At 42.1% G+C, this 25631-nt stretch overlaps 1 protein-coding gene across 3 annotated transcripts in view; it reads right to left on the reverse strand.

Annotated features, from left to right (window-relative positions):
• Positions 1-25631, reverse strand: part of NBAS (NBAS subunit of NRZ tethering complex) — a 498058-nt gene that overhangs the window by 318855 nt on the left and 153572 nt on the right. For all 3 annotated transcript variants that reach the window (XM_075269168.1, XM_075269167.1, XM_075269169.1), the window contains 6 exons: positions 20495-20648; positions 16869-17054; positions 14581-14754; positions 9663-9796; positions 8963-9025; positions 3747-3869 (listed from right to left, as the gene is read on the reverse strand). In XM_075269168.1, the coding sequence (XP_075125269.1) occupies positions 3747-3869; positions 8963-9025; positions 9663-9796; positions 14581-14754; positions 16869-17054; positions 20495-20648 (834 nt within the window). The remainder of the gene's footprint in view (positions 1-3746; positions 3870-8962; positions 9026-9662; positions 9797-14580; positions 14755-16868; positions 17055-20494; positions 20649-25631) is intronic.

Consider the following 25631-nt stretch of genomic DNA (forward strand, 5'->3'; position numbering starts at 1 on the left):
TCCAATTAACTGCCAATAAGCAGAAATATTAAAGCCTGTGAGTTATTGATATGGCAGGTACGATACACGTTTGCATTGCAGAATACCCCTTTAATTCCACTACTATCCTATGTCTGTCAATAGGGATTATTCCAATCCAACAATCCTCCCTTGAAGATCAGGTCTCCTTATTTTTTTATCTTATCTAATTCTTCCAATCTTCTTCATTATTTATTATCGGGCTTTTGTGATTAAACACGTACAATGCCATCCGTCTTCCTCCAACCTTGGACGGTTTGCTTTCCATTTAGGGCATATCATTCTCGTAGATTAGACTATCGATCGGCTGTTGTAATTACCTCTTCCTGTCCAGCCATTATATCACTGATATCGCCAATGAACGGACCAAGCGACATGACTTTGACCCGGGCTTTATCACGCAGGGATTGTACTTGGGTCAGCACATTATTTGGCCTTCAAATGTACAATGCAGAGGAGAAACCCCCGGGAAGGTTCCTCTGAAAGTTACAAGACGGCGTTTCTATATCTAGGAGATGTTTCATTTAGAGGTTATTGATTGGTAAGGGTATACATGCTGTATCCTGTATGCTGTATCCTTCACTAAGCTGACCCGGGCAGAATAGATGTTTTAGGCTAAGGCCCCACGTTGCAGAAACACAGCTTTTTTTGTTGCAGATTTTGTTAGCTTTTTTTTTTTTGAGCCAAAGTCAGGAGTAGATTGAGCAGAAGGGAAAAGCGTAAAGAAAAATAAAATTTAAAAAAAATTGCAGAAAAATCTGCAAAACTTTTGTTCCAGTGACAGAATCCCTTTAAGCCTCTTACAGTGACACCCCCAGGAGGAAAAATGGAAATACAGGACAAAAAGCAGATTCAAAATTACGCAAGGTTCACACTAGTGATCGGATTTCTATCCTTTGGGTCCGCACGGCGACCTGAAAGATGAGACCCTGTACACTTAAAAAGCGGTTACAGGGCAACACAGTGGCTCATTGGTTAGCACTGCAGCCTTGCATCGCTGAGTCCTGGGTTTGAATCCCTCAAGGAACAACATCTGCAAGGAGTTTGTATGTTCCCTTCGTGTTTGTGTGGATTTCCTCCCATTCTACAAAGACATACCGATAGGGGAAAAAAAAAATGTCCATTGTGAGCTCTATATGGGGCTCATAATCTACATTTAAAAAAAAAAAAAAAAAAAAAAAAAAAAGACATACTGAATCAGTATTACTGATAGGGGAGAGAAAAAAAAAAAACATTGTGATCCTTATATAGGGGCTCACATTCTAAAAGAAGAAAAAAAAAAGTGGTTACCTGTGGATACCCACAGACTATAATGGAGTCCGTCCGCCTTCCACCAGTTTTATACAGAAACTGACGGAGAGAAAAGTCCTCTTTGCAGATTTTAGGCAGAGTCTCCTACAAAGACGTCAACGCTAGTGTGGAACAGTGTGGAACATGTAATATACTTTAGTAGGTACTTTGTGTTAGGGTAACATACACAAGAAACTGTATTTCCTTCTCCGCGGATAAACCTTTGAAAGATGCGATGCCCGTCTTTTTAGGGCCATTACAGTGCAATGCCAACCTCACGATAAAAAGCAGCCATAAATTCTCATTTTTTATCAAGTCTGTGATCAGCACATTTTGGTAGCGATGACCCTTTCAGGCTCCAGTAGCTCCTGTGTCCTCTACTACCTGTTGTCGATGGTTTATGAGCTGTGTGCTCGGCGCGGGGTGTCTATAAAACAGCTTCATTTCGGTTATCGGCTGCCGTCTATAAGCCTATAAAGTAAGCGTGGTGCTTGTCCAGACAAAGGTGCCAGCTGGAAAGATTAACATGCCATGGCAAAAAATACCAGACAGTACTAGAATACCAGACCTGGGGATATAAAGCAGAACACGAGGCGACATCTACAATATCCTGCAGTATTGTATACATATAAATCATCAATGTGCCAATACTACTGTAATATCTCACACAGGAGTCACAGTTACCCTTTATTTCAAGGATTTTAGCTACCCATCTAAGGGCTAGTTCACACGTGAATAGGGGGTGGCGGAAATTTGGTCCTGAAAAAAAACGCTTCAGGAATTAGGAAGCGGTTTTTGGCGAAAAGCGGCTCAAAAAACTACCAAGCAATTTTTCCCTCCAGCACAGTTAATGGACCTTGATAAAACGCCTGCCGGTTTTTTGAGGTTGTTTTTGCCAAAAACTGCATCGTGGGTTTTTGGCAAAAAAACACTAGCGGTTTTCCGCCTCCCATTCACTTGCATTGATTTCCTGAGGCAGAATCGGCCTCAAGAAAGGTTATGTCGCTTCTTTTTTCCGCTAGCGGCCAAAAACCGCTAGCGGGAAAACGAACGCTAGCGGTCTACATAGACCGCTATTGTTTGGAGTCGGATTCTGCTTCCAAATTCCACCCCACTGGGCCCGTGTAAACGAGCCCTAATGTATACTAGGGCCTACTGACTCTCCCCTGGTGGCAGATGGGGAAGATAAGGACCTTTGGGAGATAAGTTGCTGCCGGAGGAGTCTGCGGCTGTACAGTATACATGCATAGCCCAGCTACGGTCAGACACTCACCTCCCAATAAGGATTGGACATGTTTAGAACCAACTGCCTAATCCTTCTCTTCTACAAAATCTGTAGGATGCTGGCGCTCTGCATACACATTAGATTGACATACGGTCCAGTCAAAATCGTCTGCTGTGAATGTGTATGGCCTGTTTAGAGAGGATCTTTCTCCAACTCCTCCAACTCTTTGCATCGTTCAATAGTCACTGCTGCACTGATTCTGATGCAGTTGGAATATATTATCTAGCCTTTACCATTCCTAAGCAATCATTGCTGTCAGTTTCACCCCAATTCTTCCCTCTACGGTCAGGTGGGAGATCCCTGCATTTCTGCTCCCGCCAAGGTCGACCTACTTGACCATAAAGAGTACAGTTGGGCTGAAACGAAGAGCAATGATTGGTCAGGAAGGGTAGACCTAGAGAAAAATTCCAACTGCTCCGAGCTCTTAATATAGAGTTCTATGCACAGAGTTGGAGTGGGTGAGGTGGCGAAATGTCCTCTGTCAGGCTGTGGTCACATTGTCTCATGGTAGCTACACAACACCCACTTTCATACGGGTGCTACTGACTGTATTTTTGATTGGAAGAACAGAGTTGAGGACAAAAAAAAATTATATTACAACTGATGGAAACCTGAAATTACAAATCTGAACAGAGCCAAAGCCAAAGTGAACAAAGGACTGATGTGATTGTAATCTGTAGATATAATAGAGAATGCAGAGAACTGTACGTACCTGACTGACTGACAGGTGCCTACACTACAGGACCGACTGACTGAGAATGCCCCTAACAAATCTCTTCTAGTAAATTCTTTTATTTCCAATTTAAAAAAAAACAAAGCAGAGCATCTTATCTTAGAGCTCCAGTGTAGTGCCTCTGTTATTCCTCCTGGAAATGTATAAATAGTCTGTACATTACAATTCCACTTTCCAATAGGCTGTGCCCCTCCACACCCCAGCACCTGTACGACACTGTCCGAGTGTGCAGGAGCAATCCCCAATGACAGGGTAATAGTAACGTCCGGCTGTCAAGAGAAACTAGAAGCAGTTCCAGGACATGGAGAGGATCAAATGTTTCCATGATACTTTTATTCTTACCCATAGTAAGCCCAAATACTGACAGTGTAAACAAGACCATAGCTAGAATGTCATGAAACCAAACATAAAGCCCCTTACTTGCGACCAGTGTGCCGGGTAAGACGGACGATCAGCTTGTGAGCTTCTTCTAAACTTGACTGTGTTTCCTTCACGAAGGAGATGGGTTTCTGCAGTCCATGCTTCTCCAGGATCTCTGACACACTGTCAATACACGCAGAGGTACAGATCACTAAAACACCGTAGCGGGCATCGATACAATCCACAAACCATATATTGTATTAGCTGTATATAAGATAAGATAAGATAATCCTTTAATAGTCGCACATTGGGGAAATTTCAGTATGTTACAGCAGCATAGTAATACAGGTATAGGATAATACACAGTAATATAATACAGACGTAGACACACATAAGCTGAGAAGAGAAGATATACTAGGAGTCCATAGCAGCTAAGGAAAAATGGAAGAGAAAGCTTTATACTCGAGTATAAGCCGACCCCCCCAATTTTACCACAAAAAAACTGGGAAAATTTTTTGGCTTGAGTATAAGGCGAGGGGGGGAAATGCAGCAGCTACTGGAAAAAATTTTGTTTTGGTTGTCTGTCTGCCCCTTCCCTGAGCTCGAGGACTGGGGGTTTTTTTCCCCACTTGGAACTCAGCCTGTCTGAATGTAGGGTATCTGCAGTGCTCCTATTAACCCCTTCCCGATGGAACAGGAGCACTGCAGATCCCCTATATTCAGTAGACCGGGCACTGTCAGACACAGGGACACCTAATCATGATGTTTATTTGGTATGTGGCCTTTGTGGAGCTCCGTCCCATTCCAGTGAATGGGGCAGAGATGCAACACCGAACACAGACCCAATGATGGATAAGAGCAACAGGCATTAATAGTAGTAGTGTGATTCCCACCAATGCTACAGTATAATGTTTTGTTTCAATTGTTGAAGGAACCTAAGAATGGATGAAACAATAAAAACGGATCTGTTCTATGACGGGTTCTATAAATGGGTTCTGTTGGGAATCTGCTGTTTTCTCCCTGACAACAATGGATGAAAAAGTTGTGTTTGCACGTTCCCCTGCGGTATTATACGGAATAAGAGACTCCAACATACGTGAGCATAGCCTATGGGCATGTTCACACTACCATCAGAAAATGTTAATAGCAGACAGTAACTGACCCATAAAAATTTGTTAAAAATCCCATTAATTTTTATGGGATTTGTTCTGTCTGTTAGGGTCAAATCCGTTATTTTGGCAGGAATAATTATGTAGGAGTTTTAGTCACAGTCTACGGCTAAAAATAAAAAGAATGGAGAGTCTTCAGTAGTTGATACCTTTTTGAAAGGGATTTTATCATTAAAACTGCATTTTTTTCTCACCAACACATACGAATATCCTTAAGAAAGGCTATTCTTCGCCTACCTTCTTTTCCGCACCACCGTTCGTTAGAATTCCTGGTTTTCTTCTGTATGCAAATGAGTTCTCTGGCAGCACTGAGGGCGGTCCCCAGCACTCAAACAGCACTGGAGGCATCCCCGATGCTGCTAGAGAACTCTCCAGCAACGCCTCCATCTTCCTCTGGAACGCCCTCTCCCTGTGTCTTCTTCTATCCTTGTTTTCAATCTTCTAGGTGTGCTCAATCGGCTCTGCCATCAGGCCTCGGGCAGAGCCAACTGTGTATGCCCGGGCCACAAGAAAACGGCCGCTTACACCAGCTTACTGTGTAAGCGGCCATTTTCTTGTGGCCCGGGCATGCGCAGTCGGCTCTGCCCAAGGCCTAGAAGATTAAAACCCAGGACGGAAGAAGTTGGGGACGTTGCTGGAGAGTTCTCTCACAGCATTGGGGACCCTCATTTGCATACCAAAGAAAAAACCGGGATTTATACCGAACGGAGAAGACATCTAAAGGTAGGAAAAGAATAGCCTTTCTTAAGTCTATTCTTACGTGTTAGAAAAAAGGGTATAAAATTATAGGATCTCTTTAATGGCTAACTAAAATGATGACAGATTGCAAGCTTTCGGGGCTGCTTAGGCCTCTTCGTCAGGCATAGTTTAAACACAATTTCTGATAGTACCGGATGGTCATCCATTATTTCAGTCTGTTTTTTTTTCCATACAAGCAGAACAAAAAACACTGTACAAGTAATGTTAACTGAAGAATTTTGGGTCAATTTTTATGATTTTTTTTTTTTTTTTTTTTTTTTTTTTTTTTTTTTTAAGAGGACCCATTTAAAGGATCCCTTAAAAAAAAATTATTTAAAAAAAAATTGGCAGATTGATATCTGTTACCGTTCTTCTATTGGTAGTATAAACCTAGTTCAAGCTAAACACTAGTAAAAATGGTGGAACAAAATAGAATAAGATTCTCAAGTGTTTCAGTAACTTGTCTTTGCAGCTGATCTTCCAATGTCATCTTGTCACCTGGGACACACGGACACAAAGCGCCTTCTCCAAGGTCAGGAGGAGCTGACCGTAGGATAGAGATGGTAATCTCCGGCAAGTCTAGGAGTGTCATTGTTATTCAGACCGGGCGTGTAACCACTGAGCTAATCCATCTATCTGCTGTAACTAGATAATGAAGCTGTACGCTTAATAAAGTGACTTAATTTCCACCACCTGCACCTACCATATGGAAACCAGCCATAAGACAAGCAAAATAAAGCTGTAAATAAAAACAGATTAGAAAGGAAATGAAGGTGGAAACTAAACACTGCTGTTGAGCGCAACGTACAAAAACTTCCTTGCATCATTTGTTCTCATAAACTACATTTTAAAATTTAGCAGGCTGCCATTTTCAGGATACAAGATACAGTCCTAGGCGGTTTCCATCAAGAGACGCCAAAAACCCGATTCAGTTTAGGTTCCACAAGGTAATGTTACAGGGTACATGAGCATACTTCGATGCAGGGTGTTTGGGACCACTAAACTGTCAACATGCCATTCAGCATCGGGAGTTTGGGATCCCAAACATCTGTCATATCGCCATCCACTGCTGGTATCCAAACTTGAAGATGCCCGATGATTGCCGAGAGGAGTCTGCCAAGGGACTCCGACGCATGCGCGATGTATGCAGTGAAGCTGAGGTCAGTACAAATTCGTCCACTGTGCATGGTTCGCATTTTGGGTCTCTTGGTAGACTCATCTCAGTGGACACCGGGCGTCTTCAAGATTAGATTCTTAAGTTTACCTGCAGTGACTTGTAGTAGGATACAGAACTTAGAACCCTAAACCCCGGCTGTTTAATGGAATGCCTGAGTAGTCATAAGATTGAATGGCAATGGTGCCTGTGCTTCACCAATATGGGCAACACCTACAAACAGCCAACACCATTAACTAAGGGCTAGTTCACACGAGGGAAGTTGGCAGCAGATTTTGACGCGGAATCTGCCTCAAAATCCGACTCCAAAAAACGGTTCCATAGCTAGTAGCGGAAAAAAGAAGTGAGCTGCCCTATATTGCCGCGGATTGCGTGGCTGAATCAGCCATGGCATCCACGGCGCGAGGCTCTGACCCATTCATTTGGGCCTAATTCGAATCAGAATGCCGTGACGGAACGTTCACACGCGGAGTTCATGTAACTCCGTATGAACTAGCCCTTAAAGAGATGGTCATGGACATTAGACAGGTGGTTTATACTTTTTCAGTATAATCACTTCAATGCTAAGAAGCAGGTACACATAGGGTAAGAAATGAGAGAGCAAGGAGGAAAAGTTAAGTAGCAAGCGAGAAGGTCGGGGAGTGAAAGGCGAACAGTTAAAGCAAGGTTTTTCATGATTTTTTTTTTTTCCTATGGAAAGTAAAAAGTAATCATGGAAGTAGCTGTACCCATGTCTAGGTATCCATACCCATGTTTTTTTCCTCTTTCTGCTAAAATGCACCTTCCAGGACCTTATACTTTGAGAATGTTGTCACTATAGTTCCTGGAAGCAACACCAACTGCTGCTAATAACATTGTGAAATTAATGGGAACATGGTGACCTGACTGTGAGACAGGAGGGCACTATGGGCAGTATGAGGGAGAGGGGGTTATAGAAATAGGTTAGGGGTAGAAAAGGAACAGTATGAAATTTGGAAAAAAGAGGTAATACAACAACAGGGGGCGTGACTTTGAATCTGAGGTCACATGGCTGCTCTTAGTAGTATCCGCAGAGATTCCTCTGTTTTGCTCAGAAACCCTTGCTAGAAATAAAAGAGGTCACATTGTCATCATGTGACTTAATGAAGGACCCTATGAGTAGACAACCATTACACAGAACAGGAGCTAAGGTTGCCATACTGTTTGTTACCCAGCAGTGACTGAGCAGAACTTTGAACAATCTGACAGAAGAGCGTTCCAGAAAATGTTTTTTATGGTATCTGACAAGGGCGACGTCTGCCTCACATAGACGCCTGTATTTTCATATAATGGGAGGTATGAAGGATGTGTATATTTCCTGCCCCGTGCTGTGCACTCTACTATCAGACATCTATTAGCATCAGACACAGGCTTCCTCAGGCCTCGCCACAGACTTTATGAAAAGAGGATATTTATGATTCGGTTCCTGGCTGGTAGAACTTATCACTAAATCAAAAAAGAGGCATATCAAAAAATATTTCCTTTGCAAATACTAAGCCGGCAGCGATGGCGTACAGGGTAGTAACGTCCCCTGCTTTATAAATTACAGCCTTACAAAAACATTTCACTGCTTGTCTTAAAGGGGTATTCCTATTTTAGACATATTCATTTTCTCATCACTGTCTATAGAATCCTGAATACTGCAATTCTCTCATTGGCCACTGGGGCTTATTATAGGCTAAGGCTTTGTTCACATGAGTACAGTTACAGAGTACATGACAGTCATACACAACGCACCTTTGTTACATGTCATTTGTGTAGATTTGGAGAAAAACAACTTTGAAGTCTTATACAAATGAGGCAATTGGTGCTCTATGGGCAGGCCTTCAAGACCCCTACCATTTCCCGTTTGCACCAACCTGTTTAGTGAAAGTTGATCCTCCCACTATGACATCATCCATCCTACTCAAGCAGCAACAGTAATGCCCCTAGTGCAACAACTGCTTCATTTGCATAAGACTTAAAGGGATTCTATCATTAAAATTGTATTTTTTCTTACTACCACGTCGGAATTGCCTTAAGAAAGTCTAAGATCTTTTATGTAAGAAGAGAATAGTATTCATTACTTTCTACTCTGCAATGGATTGAAAAGAGAGACAACTATTCCATTTCATCCCTGTGTATCAGACTGTGGAGGATCCAGGACAGAAACGCAGGTGAAATCGAATGTGCGTTACCTGAGGATTTGTTCGAGCTGATCCACCTTGTCGTGTAGAGATTTAGTGATGTCTGTCTCCGCGCTGGGAATAAGACGGAAAGAAGATACAGAGAATCAGATAGCTGGCTGTAATTTCCTGCAGTTATTAATAAGGCATTACCGAGTGACACAAACAATAAGCAAGTCTCCGTTCCACACCGCGCTCTCTTATGTCTAAGGAGATTTGCGCTGTCTTGTATCCCAGAGTTACTTCATTGTGATGGGAGAAGGAAAAGGATTTATGAGCCGGACAAAAGAAAACTAAAAACAAACAAAGGATAGAAAATAAAATGCGATAAAATCTGACGGGATCCATGGGGCTTTATTATGGGACCTTTAGAGGTTGTTTGCTGGAAGCCATTGACCCTGCTTAACCTTTATGGCAGCAAAATGGGACGTTGCTCTATAATACGGTTAGACATAATCCTGGACCTAGAGTACTTGGTGATAATACTTTAAGGCTGGATTCACGCGTCCAAGGAAAAGATCCCATTCTGCTCTGTTTCATCAGAATAGAACGGATCAGAAGCCCCACAAAGGTAAGTACATATCAGAATTCCTTTGGATGACACTCAGATGTCACTCCGACAGTCATCCAACTGCATTCAGCTGCAAACTCGGCCCCCCAACTTTTATGTACACTTGGTCATGTGCATGGGGTTGTAATAGGTTGCCCTTACCCATAGCCCCTCTGTGGTAAACATTCAAGGATATCATAGCAGAGGGAGAGCTGGTCATCTCGCTCACACATGTAGATGGACTCCAGGGCGGTGATCATCAGCTGGTCCTGATCAGGGATTAGTTTTTGCTGGCACTAAAGCAAAAATAAAAAAAATTAACATATAACAACAGCAATAATAATAATAATACAAAAAAAGAATCCTATCCCGCCCAATGGTCTAACATTCCTGAGAGGGTGGAGCATGACGCCAAAGAACACCAAAGATACACATAAAAGTCACTAGACCCAGCACACTTGGAATTTTCTCTCTAGCCCCCACCATTCCTGAGCAACAAGCACAGTTGGTTTTGGTTACCAATGAGTTCTATAGGTTCTGTAAGGTCAGGTGGGCGGTGTCAGTCAGGGGGGGGGGGGGGGGCGTGAGTCAGAGCTCCAATCAGAGGCAGCCAGTGTCAGAGCTCAGAATCACACCCCTTGTCTGACACCGTCCTCCTGACAGTACAAAGAACATCAGGCACCAAAACTAACAGCATTGATTGCTCAGGAATGGTGGGGGCTGGAGTAAAAATTCCAACTGTGCCAGAATCAGTGGAGCAGCGACTATTAAAAGATATAAAGAGCAGGACCTTAAGAATAGTAACACACCCAGTACACTCCACTCCCTTAAAGCTGTATTAAATCCAGCGGTGCATTGATAAGGGACAAACACCCCACAACAGCTGTTTCAGTGTATGGCTTCACTATCCCCAAAGAGATAGATGTTGACGTGTATAGATGGTACTATATAATGCATGGAGTCAGAAGTAGTTGGTGTCGGGCCTATTGTGGTGGCTGGACCTTAGTAGGTATAAGGTCCTTATTCACACGATGGCTGTGGGAAGTCAGTTTTTAAAATACATTGAAGAAGATTTATGAAGACTGGTGATATCATCAAGAAGGAGGGAGCACCCCTAATACATGAGGTGCACCTTCCATTGGTCTACGTCTCTGGGAGGGGATCTACGCTAGCTCATTGCTGGTCTAGATTTACAGCATCAATCCAGCATGTAAAGGATAATAAATCTGCACACTCTGGCCGCTCCCCCATTTTTAGGAAAGCGGCAAGGGCAGTGCAAGAAACTGCTATGATTTATGGCCTACAAGGCGTAATAAATATACCCCAATGATATCAATGGGGTTATAGACAGATGCATTTTTTAAAGTCAAATAATAGGACACGCCATAAGAGAAGTCAACGGGTCCAATTTTAACGTAAAAAAAAAAAAATTGCATCCAAATGATGGCCATTAAAAATGGATCAGTAGGTTGGGTCAAAAAAGAAAAAAAAAGTGGCACAGTGGTTAGCACTGCAGCCTTGCAGTGCTGGGTTCGAATCTCACCAGGAACAACATCTGCAAGGAGTTTGTATGTTCTCCCTGTGTTTGCGTGGATTTCCTTCCATTCTACAAAGATATACTGATAGGAAAAAAAATGTACATTGTGATCCCTATATGGGGCTCACAATCTACATAAAATAAAATAAAGTTATTTTTTTCAATAGTCCATTAAAAACGAATGATGAAAAAGACATTACAGACAGTCAGAGAGCTGTGAATTGGATGCAAATATTGCGTAGGAATAGGGATTACCAATAGTCTAGATTCCTGGCTTTCCCAAGCATGCTACATCAGAAATAACTGTAATGAATTATTCTGCTTACCGTAGTATAATGAAGCTCATACATGTATAAAGCGGGATGTAGAGGTATAGAAATATCCATGTAGTAATATACATAAACATGACGGAGCGCGCAGCATTATTTGCATTAGAAAGGACATGTTTCTAATTTCAGATCTCTGGATTTGCATAAAATTCTCTCCCTAAACAATTCTGAGGGTAAAATATCTCAACGTCAAATTAGTTAATCAAGGATTAAAGCGGCTCACGAAATCTTTTAATCTCTGTACCCTAAATGATGCAGATGAAATATGATTTATTGTTAGCAGATCTGTAGAGCGGCCTCATTTATAATGTGAACATGCCGCCACCGCCGCTTAATTATTCACAACTGTTGCTAAGCTAGGAAAAAAAATAGATAAATCTTGTATTATACAGAGTCCTCACTAGTCACAGACCGGATCGACAGCTCAGCTACTCCAGTATTACCATACAGGCTCGGACAATGATACAGGCCGACTACACTGACTACAATCTCTTATTACACATTCACACTACTCAAAGACCGCACAGACTCAGACAATGACACAGGATGACTACACTCTTTTAGCATACAGCTTCCTCATACTACTCAAAGACCAGATTGACATGGGGCAACATGGTGGCTCAGTTAGCAATGCAGCCTTGCAGCGCTGGAGTCCTGGGCTCGAATCCTGCCAGGAACAGCATCTGCAAGGAGTTTGTATGTTCTCCCTGTGTTTGCGTGGATGTTCACCCATACTACAAAGACGTACTGATAGGGGGGAAAAAAAAAAAAACGATCCAGATCGACAGCTCATCTATTACTGTACAGACTCGGACAGTGACACAGGCTGACTACACTGACTTCATTCTCTTATTATACAGAGTCCTCATACTACTCAAAGAGAAGATCAACATGGGGCAACATGGTGGCTCAGTGGTTAGCACTGTAGCCTTGCAACGCTGGAGTCCTGGGTTCAAATCTTGCCAGGAACAACATCTGCGAGGAGCTTGCATGTTCTCACCGTGTTTGTGTGGATTTCCTCCCATACTACAAAGGCATACTGATAGGGGAAAATGTACATTTTGAGCCCTATATGGCGCTCACAATCTACATTAAAAAAAAAAAAAGACCAGAACGACAGCTCAACTACTCGAGTATTACCGTACAGACCCGGAAAATGATAAAAGCTGACTGCACTCTCTTACTGTACAGCGTCCTGACACTACTCAAAGATCGGCAGCTCAACTACTCGAGTATTACCGTACACTCGGACAATGACACAGGCGGACAACATTCTCTTATTATACAGTCCTCACACTACTCAATGAGCGACAGCTCAGCGACACGAGTTTTACTCTACAGACTCGGACAATGACACAGGCTGAATATAATCTTTTATTATCCCACATCCTCACACTACTCAAAGACCAGAACATCAGCTCAGCTACTCCACTATTACTGTACAGACTCTGAAGTCATAGAGGCTGACTGGGGCAACATGGTGGCTTGGTGGTTAGCATTACAGCACTGGAGTCCTGGGTTCGACTCCTGCCAAGGACAACATTAGCCCCTGTATGGGGCTCACAATCTACATTTTAAAAAAAATGAATTAAAAAAAAGGTAATATAGGCTGGCTGACTCCAACATTTTATTATACCACTACTCAAAGAACAGATTGACAGCTCAGCTACTCGAGTATTACCATACAGACTCGGACAGTGAGCTGGGCTGACTACGTTCTCTTATTATACCTCATCACATCCTCACTCTTCTCAAAGACCATATGGACAGCTCAGATACTGGACTATTACCGTACAGACTCAGACAGTGACACAGGCTGACTGCACTCTCTTATTATACAGACTCCTTACACTACTCAGACCAGATCTGACAGCTCAGATACTCGGCTATTACCGTACAGACCTGGACTATGATACAGGCTGACTACACTGACAATATTATCTTATTGTATTATCATTAGCTATGCTTCTATCTCCACTGTGCTATAGTGATTGCAAGGCTCGTTCACATCTGCGCCCAGTCTCTGTTCTGCAGGTTTCCGTTTCTTGCACAAAACTGAGCCAGAGGTGGAAACCTGCAGGACTCTTTCATACCCATTCATTTGAATGGGTTTGAAAAAATGTCCGGCCGTGAGTGCCGTGAATGTTTTATGCTCTCCGCGGCGAAACCGTTTTTTTTTTAAATCGGACACAGAGTCAGACATGCAGTACTCTGTGTCCGGTTTTTAAAAAAAAAATGGTTTTGCGGCGGAGATCATAAAACGCTCATGGCCGGACCCAGTCTGACAGCCTTCTGTCTTCTGCATGCAGAAGACGGAAACCACAGAACGGACTGCCGAATGCTAGTGTGAACCTAGAGTCAAGAGTATGAGAAATTCATTAGGATAGGACCCAAGCGGAGTCCCCGAACGGAAACCTGAATGCTAATGTGATCCGGGCCTTAGGGTGCGACTCTAAGCAGTGTTGCAGGTGTCAGACACACTGTACGATAAGGGGAATAACATTATTCAACTGTCAATTTATCCTACATTTCCAGGAGGAAAAACAGAGGGACGGCATATTGCAAAATTCTAAGAAAAGACGTTATTGACTGGTATTTATTAATACAGATGTGCAAGAATAAGCCCCCTTCAAAGTTATGTTGTGAACTAGCATTACATGTGTTATACAGGGGGAGCAGTCAGCGTAGACGCTCCCAAATTTAGCTGCAGACCTTGTAGACAAATGAAAGTAATTACACCTGTGCCATAATCTACCGAGATGATATTTGTGGATGCAGAAGATGCAAACATGATAATGATGTTCGACTTCTCGCACACGTATAAAATATTCAGAGAGCTAAAAATATTTACACAGCGCCAAATAGCTGTACAATTACCGAATATTTCAGTTGGCTGTAGATGGCGGTGACAAAAAGGTCCCGGCAGCCCGGAAACAAGTCGAGGCTCCCTAATACTTTTTGTATTTTTCGGCTGAAGCCCTCATTACGGTGTTTGTTTTATTTTGCATGCGCTAACAGAACTAAGTGATTTTTTTTTTCTCTTCTTAAACACTGCAAACAGTGTTTCAGCAAATAAGTCACCGGGAAATTCATGAATAGAAATGAGCATCAGAAACTCAGGCCTGTCATCGCTAAGAAAGCTCTTCTGTCCATATCCGCAAGAACAGTGTCATGAAGCAAAGCAAAGAGATAAAGCAGAGGAGCGTCAGCTTACATCAGGCTTGGAATGCTGAAATATCTTCAGGGGGAATTTAAGGTCGTCCTTAGCCAGAGTTACTATATATTCTTTTAGAAGAGTGTTCGCCGCGCCGGGAGTCTGCGCCTCGCAACGATGGAGGAAAGGAACCATCCACTGATAGGCGTTCTTCACATAGTGTTCTTCGGAAGACTGCAAGACATTAGAGGGAATTTCCAGTTTAGAAAAATCATTTCTTGCGTTCATTTATTAGTGACGTTACAATGTTTCGAAGTTATTATGGGGTGGATGTCCCTCATTTACGACCTCGATTTGCAAATATGCTGGACCGAGCATATCCAGGTCTTATTTGTACATGTGAAATTATCATCAGTCTGGTACCATTAGGGTTAAATTCAATAACCTGATTAAACTTAAAGGCAAAAATTGCATTTTTTTAATAGGCCGGGGGGATCATACTCACTTGTCCCCAGTACGTCCCAGCGTGGTCCAGTCCCACCGGTCCATTGTCGTCCCCGCCACACGTGACCACTGAGGCCAATCGGTGGCTTCAGCAGAAGTGACCTGGGGCTTCACAGCCGGCGAGGAATTTCACTTCAAGAAGACAGCTGAGCAGCAGGAGCGGACCGCGCAGGGAGGACATCGGAGCACGTGAGTATGATTCCCCCCTCCCCACCTCCTCCAGCCTATTTAAAAAAAATAATTTTTTGGCTTGGACAACTCCTTTAAAAGAGATTTTCCAGGATTTTTTGGTATTTATGACCTATCAAATTTGTGTTGAAAGGGTGGGCAGACAGCCCCCGCACAGATCAGCTTTGAACTTGATGGGAGCCAATACCCGGCCACTACGCAGGCTTCTGGCCCTGTTTGGTGTACAATAAAGGTTCCAGCAGTGGCTGCTAAACTATGCAGGGGCCACCTGTCGCCCCCCCACCATTCAGATATTTATGGCCTACTCTAAGGTCAGATTATAAATACTAAATTTGTAGATAACTCCTTAAAAAACCTGGTCTACATTTCGAGCATATATAACATTCTTACACTTGGGTCTTGAGTAAGAGCATTATCAATGCTCAAAAGTAAATGCCATTGGATTTTAACCCTAAGAGGGCGCTCCCACATAGGAATTTGATACAGAATTTTAAACGGAATCCAGCTCAAATTCTGCCTGAAATTTGCATCCCATTACAAATTGTACAATGCTGCGGAAAATTTATTATCACTATTATCCCATTCTATTCAATAGGAGGCAGAATCAGATATTTTTCTGCTAATATTTTCAGGACGGATGCTGCGCTCGTTGTTCAGGACAGATTCCCAATGAAATGAATGGGAGGCAGAATAGACATCTTTTTCACCGGTGCAGAATTGGACTTGGAATTTAATGCAGAATTTGACTCTGCCCAAAAAATGCTTCTTCAAATTCAGTGTCAAAATCATTTTATCCCACACAAATGTAATGATTTATTTGCCAATTGGTGGCGCTGCAGGGACAAATTGATACTTTATGCAGGCAACACAGTGCCTCAGTGGTTAGCACTGCAGCCTTGCAGCGCTGGAGTCCTGGGTTCAAATCCTGCCAGGATCAACATCTGCAAGGAGTTTGTATGTTCTCCCTGTGTTTGCATGGATTTCCTCCCATTATACAAAGACATACTGATAGGGGGGTAAAAAAAAAACGTACACTGAGCCCTATATGGGGCTCACAATCTACATAAAAAAAAGTATACTTTATGCCAAATTTATCACAGATTATAACAAATGACGGTGATCAGCCTGACTTCTAATAAAAGGGATTGAACAAAGTGCACAACCCCTTTAAAGAGGACCTTTCATCAGATTGGGCACAGGCAGTTCAATATACTGCTGGAAAGCTGACAGTGCGCTGAATTCATCGCACTGTCAGCTTTCCCGATCTGTGCCCGGTGTAAAGCGCTATCGGTCCCGGTACCGTAGGGCTTTACAGTCAGAAGGGCGTTTCTGACACTTAGCCAGGGGTGCCCTTCTGCCCAGCAGCGCCTATCGCGCTGTACTGTGGAGCGGGGAGGAATGCGTTCCTCCCTGCTCCACAGTACAGCGCGATAGGCGCTGCTGGGCAGAAGTATATAGAACTGCCTGCACCCAATCTGATGAAAGGTCCTCTTTAAAGAGAGAGAAAAACTCACTCAGTAAGGAATCATTGTTTCTATTAGTAAAAAAAACAGTTCACAATAGATAGTCTTCTAAGGCTGAGGTCACACACTGCAGTATTATTGCAGGTTTGTCACAGTTTTAGAAAAACTGTGCCGAAATACCACACCACCTACGTTTTCCAAAAGAAGTCGCAGTTTCTCAATATCCTTGATCTGGTGCAGGTCCTTGAGGGTTAGTGATGCATCACAGTTGGCCTCGTACACAAGGGTTTCCAATGTGACCAGATCATCAGAAAGTCGCTCCAAACCAGGAATATTCTTCTCTTTTCCAAGACGTACCAACGAAAGGGCACCGTCCACCTGGAGATGAGGAAGAGAGACTTACAGTAAACCGAGAAAGTAACCATCGAAACCAAAGGGATTTCTTACCACTTGAGTCAGAAGGAGCACGCACCATGTCTCCTTAAATGAATCGTCCAGGATTTAGGGGTGGCCGGGGGGTGGGTGTAAATAAACATACAAACAAAAAAACTCACCCATACCAAGCCCTATTTTAACCAGTCACTGAAACAGTGGCCTCAGTGGTCGCTGGTGAGGAATCAGTGATATATGTGAGTGATTTATTAAAACAAACTAAAAACAGTCTTGGGGCCGGTTCACATCTGTGTTCGGGTTTCTGTTCGGGGAATCCACTTGAGGACCCCCTGAAGGAAACCTATACACATAAAAAAGGGATTACCTAAGGAAACCGGCGGATCCCATAGACTATAATGGGGTCTGTGTGGTTTCCACTCGGTTTCTGCATGTAAATGTGGACAGTAAAGTGCTGCGTGCAGGACTTTTCTCTCTGTATGTTTCATGCGGATAGGGGGAACGGAATGGCCAGAACGCAGATGTGATCTGGGCCTTAGTTAGCCATAGCAACCAGTATAGAGGTCACTGCGCAGAGAGGGGGAAGAGGTGAGCAGTCACATCATCTATTGTGAACTGTGGATGCTGTGTTATCTGAAAACATAGGTGTTAGCTGTCATTGTAATACTGTCTGTCAGGCTAGGTTCACACCTACACCCTGTCTCTGCCCATTCCCCATTGCACTTTAAAGGAGGCCGGACTTTCCTCTTAGCATTTGTCTAGCCGAAATCGGGCAGAAACCCGACGGACCCCATTATTGTCTATGGGTCCACAAGTTTCCACTGGTAACTGCTTTTTAAATTGGATTAGGTTTCCATTCGTGGGGTTCACTTGGGGAAATCTGAACACAGGTGTGAACCTAGAATAGGATGATTGCTGAGACGTGATCTCTACAGAACAGGAAGTGCCAGTCTATTGTAAGGTGTAGTAGCCAGAATGAAAACTGAAGGGTCTCAAGACTATTTTATTTAAAGGGATCCTATCATTGGATACGCTTTTTTTTCTGACTAACACGTAGGAATTAAGAAAGGCTATTCTTCTCCAAGGTTTAGATGTCTTCTCTGCTCCGCCGTTCGGTAAAAATCTCGGTTTTCTTTGGTATGCAAATGAGTTCTATCGCAGCAGTGGGGGCGGTCCCCAGCGCTCAAACAGCACTGTGGGCGTCCCCAATGGTGCAAGAGAAATCTCCAGCGCCGCCTCCATCTTCTTCTGGAACGGCCTCTCCCTGAGTCTTCTTCTGTCCTGCCTTTCAATCTTCTAGGCCTCGGGCAGAGCCAACTGCGCATGCCCGAACCACAAGAAAATGGCCACTTACACAGTAAGCTAGTATAAGCGGCAATTTTCTTATGGCCGCTTACACATTAAGCTGGTGTAAGTGGCCACTTTCTTGTGGCCCAGGCATGCGCAGTTGGCTCTGCCCAAGACCTAGAAGATTGAAACCCAGGATGGAAGAAGACGCGGGAAGAGGCCGTTCCAGAAGAAGATGGAGGCGTCGCTGGAGAGTTCTCTCGCAGCACTGAGCGCTATTTGAGCGCTGAGGATCGCCCCCAGTGCTGCAAGAGAACTCATTTGCGTACCGAAGAAAACCAGGATTTCTACCGAACGGTGGCCTGGAGAAGACATCTAAAGGTAGGAGAAGAATAGCCTTTCATAAGGTTATTCCTACATGTTAAGAAAAAAAAGGGTATCCAATGATAGTATCCCTTTAAATATGCAGTAGATATTGACTGGGAAAATTAGAAAAAACTAAACCCAACTTTTTTAAAGAAAATACGTTGTTCGTACCTGCTCAAAAAGATTATTTTTGACTGTCTTAGTATAATAGAGCTTTGTATTAAATTTTTACGAATAGTACATGATTTATTTTTTTTTAGTTACAATAGAATACCTAGGATCATAAAAGAGAGTCCTATGGGAGTAAAAAGATGGAGAAGCTGAATCGGGAAAACAAGAGCGAGCCATAGATTAAGAGCCAAGTGTAAGTGTAATTATATTCTAATACGGTGGAGATGAATTATGCATACAGCCGGGCTGGCAGCATCACCCATTCCAAAAGAACATTCACACAACTCGCAATGTGAGAGAAATAAAAACTAATCTTCCAAAAAAGCAAAAAAAAAAAAAAAAAAAAAAAAAAAAAAAAAAAAAATTAAATAAATAAATTATTAAAAATCAAAGCCATAATGAGAGTGCTGGGAAGAACTACAGAATGTGTTATCACTGGGGGGTGTTCCAGACTCTAATCAGGCTGAATGTTGCCCGCCAAATAATTGGTAAAGACTCTGCAGCTTTTTGACATTATGATTTTTAAGTAAAGTCAGCGTGTCATTTTTGAAATAACCCAAATCAGTATATTGGCAGCGACATGATCTCATCAAGAGCAGGCATTGTCGGAAAATAGCAATTATACAATTGGAGGCCGAATATACCAGAAGGAATAATGGAACACCAGGGTTCCAGATCGCAACGGCAAAACGAAAAGATTATGAGTCATCAGCATTTTATTCCTGGTCACCAATTATTATATACTTGCAATGATTTTTTGGCACGGGGCCGTGGACAGCTTTAATTTATAGTAACAAATGCCACCAGAGTGGGGTGAGGTTTATGAAGACTGACATTTACAACGCCAGTCTTCATATCCTGTGTGCATCATTTATAAATATGCGCCCCCTTCAGATGGGTCGTATGTCTACAGTGAAATCTGTTCCAGCCTATAGCGGAAATGATAATAAGATTGCACCAAATCCAATGGAAATGATAATAAGATTGACCCCAAATCCAGCAATCACAATTGCTATTAAGTCTGAAAAAAAAAAAAAAAAAAAAAAAAAAAGAAATCTTCCTTTCCCTCCTCCTACCACACAGGCTGTAAAAGAATTGCCTGCAGCAGGAGCCTCTCCCCTTTGCACTGTCCTTAAGATCTCTAAGCCCCACCCACAGCCATTCACTAACTAAAAATCAACCAGATTACCCCTATTATTCTCCGCAGGATTAATACAAACGTATTACGTACATGCAGAAAATCCAGGTGACAAATAGGTTTAGTGCCCATTTGTTTAGACACAAAAATATGTAAAACATCAAGACAACATATGTCCACATGTTCTTTTACAAAATACAGATATAAGATGGGGTCTGCTAAGGGGTTGCTAAGCAAGAGACACCCAGACTGTCCATGTCTGGATGATACTCATGTCATGTTAGCTGAATGGTGGGGTGACTGTCTTGAGATATGAGGTCGTCTTCACAACAGAACCCCTTTAATTACTATAGCTAGTTCTCCAAAAAGCAATAAAAAATAGACAGCACTCCGATGTTTCAGTCCATAATGTACCTTTTCCAAGCAAGCTGTCTATAAAGGGATATCAGTTGTTTGGGATATTTACCTGTCTGGAATAATCCTCAATCTCCTCGGCTCTAATCCAGTACCAGTTCTTTACAATATCGATAGTCAAACAGTCCGTTCTGTACATCAGTAGCTCAGGCTGCTCCTCATACAGAAACTCAGCCAGATCCAAGGTGCTGGGCTCTACCTGTAACCTGTATAACATAAAGCAAAGAACCATGTATAACAAAGATGTCATATGTGGAATAGTACCACCATATATGTAAATGCAAAACCTTCACATTGTGTTATCAGAATGATTATTGCACCTTATTGTGGTGTAAACTTCGTGAAAACGGAGCATGAAAATTCTCATTATTAAACGAATTGCCCATAATATGTGACTGCTAAATAGTTCAGTACTAGATCACCAGTGATTGGTCTAAAAAGGGAGTGACAATGGGTTTTCATTACGTTCCTCACCTCTACAATTTACATACCATCATACAATCGTTCATACAGTCCTATGAAAAAGTTTGGGCACCCCTATTAATCTTAATCATTTTTAGTTCTAAATATTTTGGTGTTTGCAGCAGCCATTTCAGTTTGATATATCTAATAACTGATGGACACAGTAATATTTCAGGATTGAAATGAGGTTTATTGTACTAACAGAAAATGCGCAATATGCATTAAACCTAAATTTGACCGGTGCAAAAATATGGGCACCTCAACAGAAAAGTGACATTAATATTTAGTACATCCTCCTTTTGCAAAGATAACAGCCTCTAGTCGCTTCCTGTAGCTTTTAATCAGTTCCTGGATCCTGGATGAAGGGATTTTGGACCATTTCTTTCTACAAAACAATTCAAGTTCAGTTAAGTTTGATGGTCGCCGAACATGGACAGCCCGCTCTCAAATGATCTGAAAACAAAGATTGTTCAACATAGTTGTTCAGGGGAAGGATACAAAACGTTGTCTCAGAGATTTAACCTGTCAGTTTCCATTGTGAGGAACATAGTAAGGAAATGGAAGACCACAGGGACAGTTCTTGTTAAGCCCAGAAGTGGCAGGCCAAGAAAAATATCAGAAAGGCAGAGAAGAAGAATGGTGAGAACAGTCAAGGACAATCCACAGACCACCTCCAAAGAGCTGCAGCATCATCTTGCTGCAGATGGTGTCACTGTGCATCGGTCAACTATACAGCGCACTTTGCACAAGGAGAAGCTGTATGGGAGAGTGATGAGAAAGAAGCCGTTTCTGCACGTACGCCACAAATAGAGTTGCCTGAGGTATGAAAAAGCACATTTGGTCAAGCCAGCTTCATTTTGGAAACAAAGATTGAGTTGTTTGGTTATAAAAAAAGGCGTTATGCATGGCGTCCAAAAAGAAACAGCATTCCAAGAAAAACACATGCTACCCACTGTAAAATTTGGTGGAGGTTCCATCATGCTTTGGGGCTGTGTGGCCAATGCCGGCATCGGGAATCTTGTTAAAGTTGAGGGTCGCATGGATTCCACTCAGTATCAGCAGATTCTTGAGAATAATGTTCAAGAATCAGTGACGAAGTTGAAGTTACGCCGGGGATGGATATTTCAGCAAGACAATGATCCAAAACACTGCTCCAAATCCTCAGGCATTCATGCAGAGGAACAATTACAATGTTCTGGAATGGCCATCCCAGTCCCCAGACCTGAATATCATTGAACATCTGTGGGATGATTTGAAGCGGGCTGTCCATGCTCGGCGACCATCTAACTTAACTGAACTTGAATTGTTTGTCCAAAATACCTTTATCCAGGACCCAGGAACTGATTAAAAGCTACAGGAAGCGACTAGAGGCTGTTATCTTTGCAAAAGGAGGATGTACTAAATATTAATGTCACTTTTCTGTTGAGGTGCCCATACTTTTGCACCGGTCAAATTTTGGTTTAATGCATAGTGCACATTTTCTGTTAGTACAATAAACCTCATTTCAATCCTGAAATATTACTGTGTCCATCAGTTACTAGATATATCAAACTGAAATGGCTGTTGCAAACACCAAAATATTTAGAACTAAAAATGATTAAGATTAATAGGGGTGCCCAAACTTTTTCATAGGACTGTAACTGTAATTATATTGACCTAACAAGGAATGCTGGGAGATTTCATGTCTGCAACCTGCAAAATAGTGAATACAGCTGTGGACTACAAGACCCCAAGTGCAGAGTGTAATCCGGTCCATACATTGGCCTCATAATGATCTAGGACGCTGGGAGTCCCTGTCCGTCAACATCTTCAGAAGCTGTATATAGTGCTGTATATAGCGCACACATAGTCACAAGCAGGCAGGGACTTCCAGGATCAAAGAGGAATATTACACAATGAGGCCCGGTCTCCTGACTAGTTTGGGACTGGATTTTCTCATCTGGATTTCCCACATTGGGTAAAATTTATTGAAGGGAATCTGTCAAAGCAATTTGAGACCCATAGATCCTTATGGACTACGGTTTTAGTGTCCCAAATTAACCTGAGAGGTTCCCTTTAAGACTGGCATTCTGTATGACAGTCTTCATCAAGTCCCCAGCTGGTGCAAGACGCTACTAAATTATTTACGGAATCCGGCCTCCAGACCAGAATTAAGATGTATGCCTTGCTTATCTAAAAAGTTAGAAAAGGGAAAAAGTGATGCGTTTTAGCACGGTCTTTGGTGCAAACAGCAGTATGCCAAAATGATGCCACTATTTTAGTTATCTTTCCCCAGTAAACCTAAAAGGATTAATAAATCTAAAAATGAAGGACATGGGTCAACAGGAGATGGTCTCGTCCCCATTATTTGTCATTCTGCTTGATCTAGAAATCCTGCAGATACATTAGGGGATAACTTGTTCCACTTGGAGCTGTAGAATGGCTGGGGGCGTGGCCTAATGATCTTTGATTCCTACTGCAGGCAAGGTGGGGTGGGGGAGGCTACTGCTGAGGGCAAGGCAGGGTGAGGGGAGGCTCCTGCTGCAGGAAAGGCAAGGTGAGGGGAGGCTCCTGCTGCAGGAAAGGCAAGGTAAGGGGAGGCTCCTGCTGCAGCCAGTTGTCTTACAATCAGGCACAGGTAGGGGCCACACGGTGGCCAGCCTTGCAGCGCTGGAGTCCTGGTGTTCAAATCCCGCCAAGGGCAAAAAACCATCTGCAAGGAGTTTGTATGTTCTCCCCGTGTTTGCATGGATTTCCATCCCATATTCCAAAAAAGACATACTGATAGGGAAAAATGTACATTGTGAGCTCTATGTGGGGGCTCACAATCTATATTAAAAAAAAAAAAAAAAAAACAATCAGGCACAGGTTATTGAAAAGTAGATGGGGGGTATGACTGAGCCCCGGGGATACACAAAGAAGATTTCTTTAGCTATTTTCCCTACTTTGATTACAACAGGAGATACATTTGGATCAAAGGACAGAAAATGATTAAGGGGGATTTACTAGGATTGTCTTTGTTGTATGCGAGTATTGTTGATGTTTATTGTTCCTTTACATGCGCAGACAAAATCCATGTTTCTTTAGAATGCAAAGGATAGCTTTACCCCAGATGGACGGATATGTAAAACAACTATGAGCAGGAGATTGTGTATTCCTGTCGGCTGGATTGGAGGCTGTAAATGAATTTTCTGAGAAGGCCTAATACACCTCCAGACTAATTCCAAGAGGGATCCCTGTGAGCTTCAATTTCAGAATGAGAGAGGAAATAAAGCAGCGGCGCTTACACACCAGGCAGCTGGAATAAAATGTACGCGGCGCCGAATCCCATAAGCCAAGCCAAGGTTCTATTTTAAGGTGTCCTGCCCTTGCGCTCTCTTTCCATAAATCCTTTGTCCTTGCAGGAAGCCAAGGTGTCTGATCATTTTTATTCTATCGGTGTTGCCTGATATTACCCGCACAGTAAAGGGAACGTGAGGCTGCTGGCCAAGTCCTCAAGGCTGTGTATGTATTAATGATTACAGAATGTAGTATGGATTTTTAGCAGAGACATTGTTGCAGGTGAAAATACCATTCTTTTTGGCTCGGATAGTGGCTTGAGAAGAAAAAAAGATGCATTTACAAAAAAAAAAAAGGAACACAGCAAAGAAATCGTAATGTAAGTCAGCGGTAATAACTATATGCCGCCAACATTCATATTACATGCTTATTCTACTAGTAAAATCAGAATGTATTATTTATTTATAACACTAATATCACACTAAAATCAGGGATTTAGTTTAAGGGGTGCAGAGGCAGCAGTTGTTGTGTCAAAAGAAAATGACCCTTTTTTAACATTTTTTTTTTTTTTTTGTTAAACACATTTTAAGATTTATTCAATATTTATATTTAAATAAAATACATACACATATATACATACACATATATATATATATATATATATATATATATATATATATATATATATATATATATATGACTACTAAGCCTAATAATAGACCATCACTTGCCAAATTCTGCAGGGGTTTTCTTTGCAGCAGTCACCTCATTTACATTAGACAAAAAGAGCTAGCATATACTAAAACTAAAATATAACTTTTATTAGGTTAAATTAAAACAGAGTCAACCTCAGACTGGAGAATGAAATCCTCAAAGAAAAAAAGGTAATAATGCGTAGATACTCTCATATTGCAACATTCATAGTGTAAGGGTATATATTTATCAAAATATAGGTTCTACCCTAACGTAAACTCTTTTATATTGGAGACAACATTACAATAGAAAATAACACCTCTATAGATAACACTACTGAGCCATCATGACATTCACTAATGGACAATAGATACTAATGGACAATGTTACTTATCTACACTCCCTACCAATATAAGAAACTCTCCAATAGACCTCAATGAGTTGTCTCCAGACTATTGCTGCCTATGGTCTGGACAATGCTGTAAAGCATATCACTAAGTGCTGTTAACAGAAAGTCCCCATCATCATGTACAAATAATAGAATAAAATCTACAAATCAGAAAATACAAATAAATTAGAAAAAAAACATATATGATTGACCATATAATTTTACTAAATACATTTTTAAAAATTGGGATACCTTCCTTTTAAAGCATGCTCTTACCTTTTCCCAAAGTTGCATACATCAGCAGTGTGTTTACTCTATATCTGGACATTGTATTACTTGGTTTCTGCAGTGTTATCAGTTTTCTGTCTGCTGGCTTTCTCTCCCCCCC

The sequence above is a fragment of the Leptodactylus fuscus genome, chromosome 3 (assembly GCF_031893055.1).
Source record: "Leptodactylus fuscus isolate aLepFus1 chromosome 3, aLepFus1.hap2, whole genome shotgun sequence".
NCBI lineage: Eukaryota > Metazoa > Chordata > Amphibia > Anura > Leptodactylidae > Leptodactylus > Leptodactylus fuscus.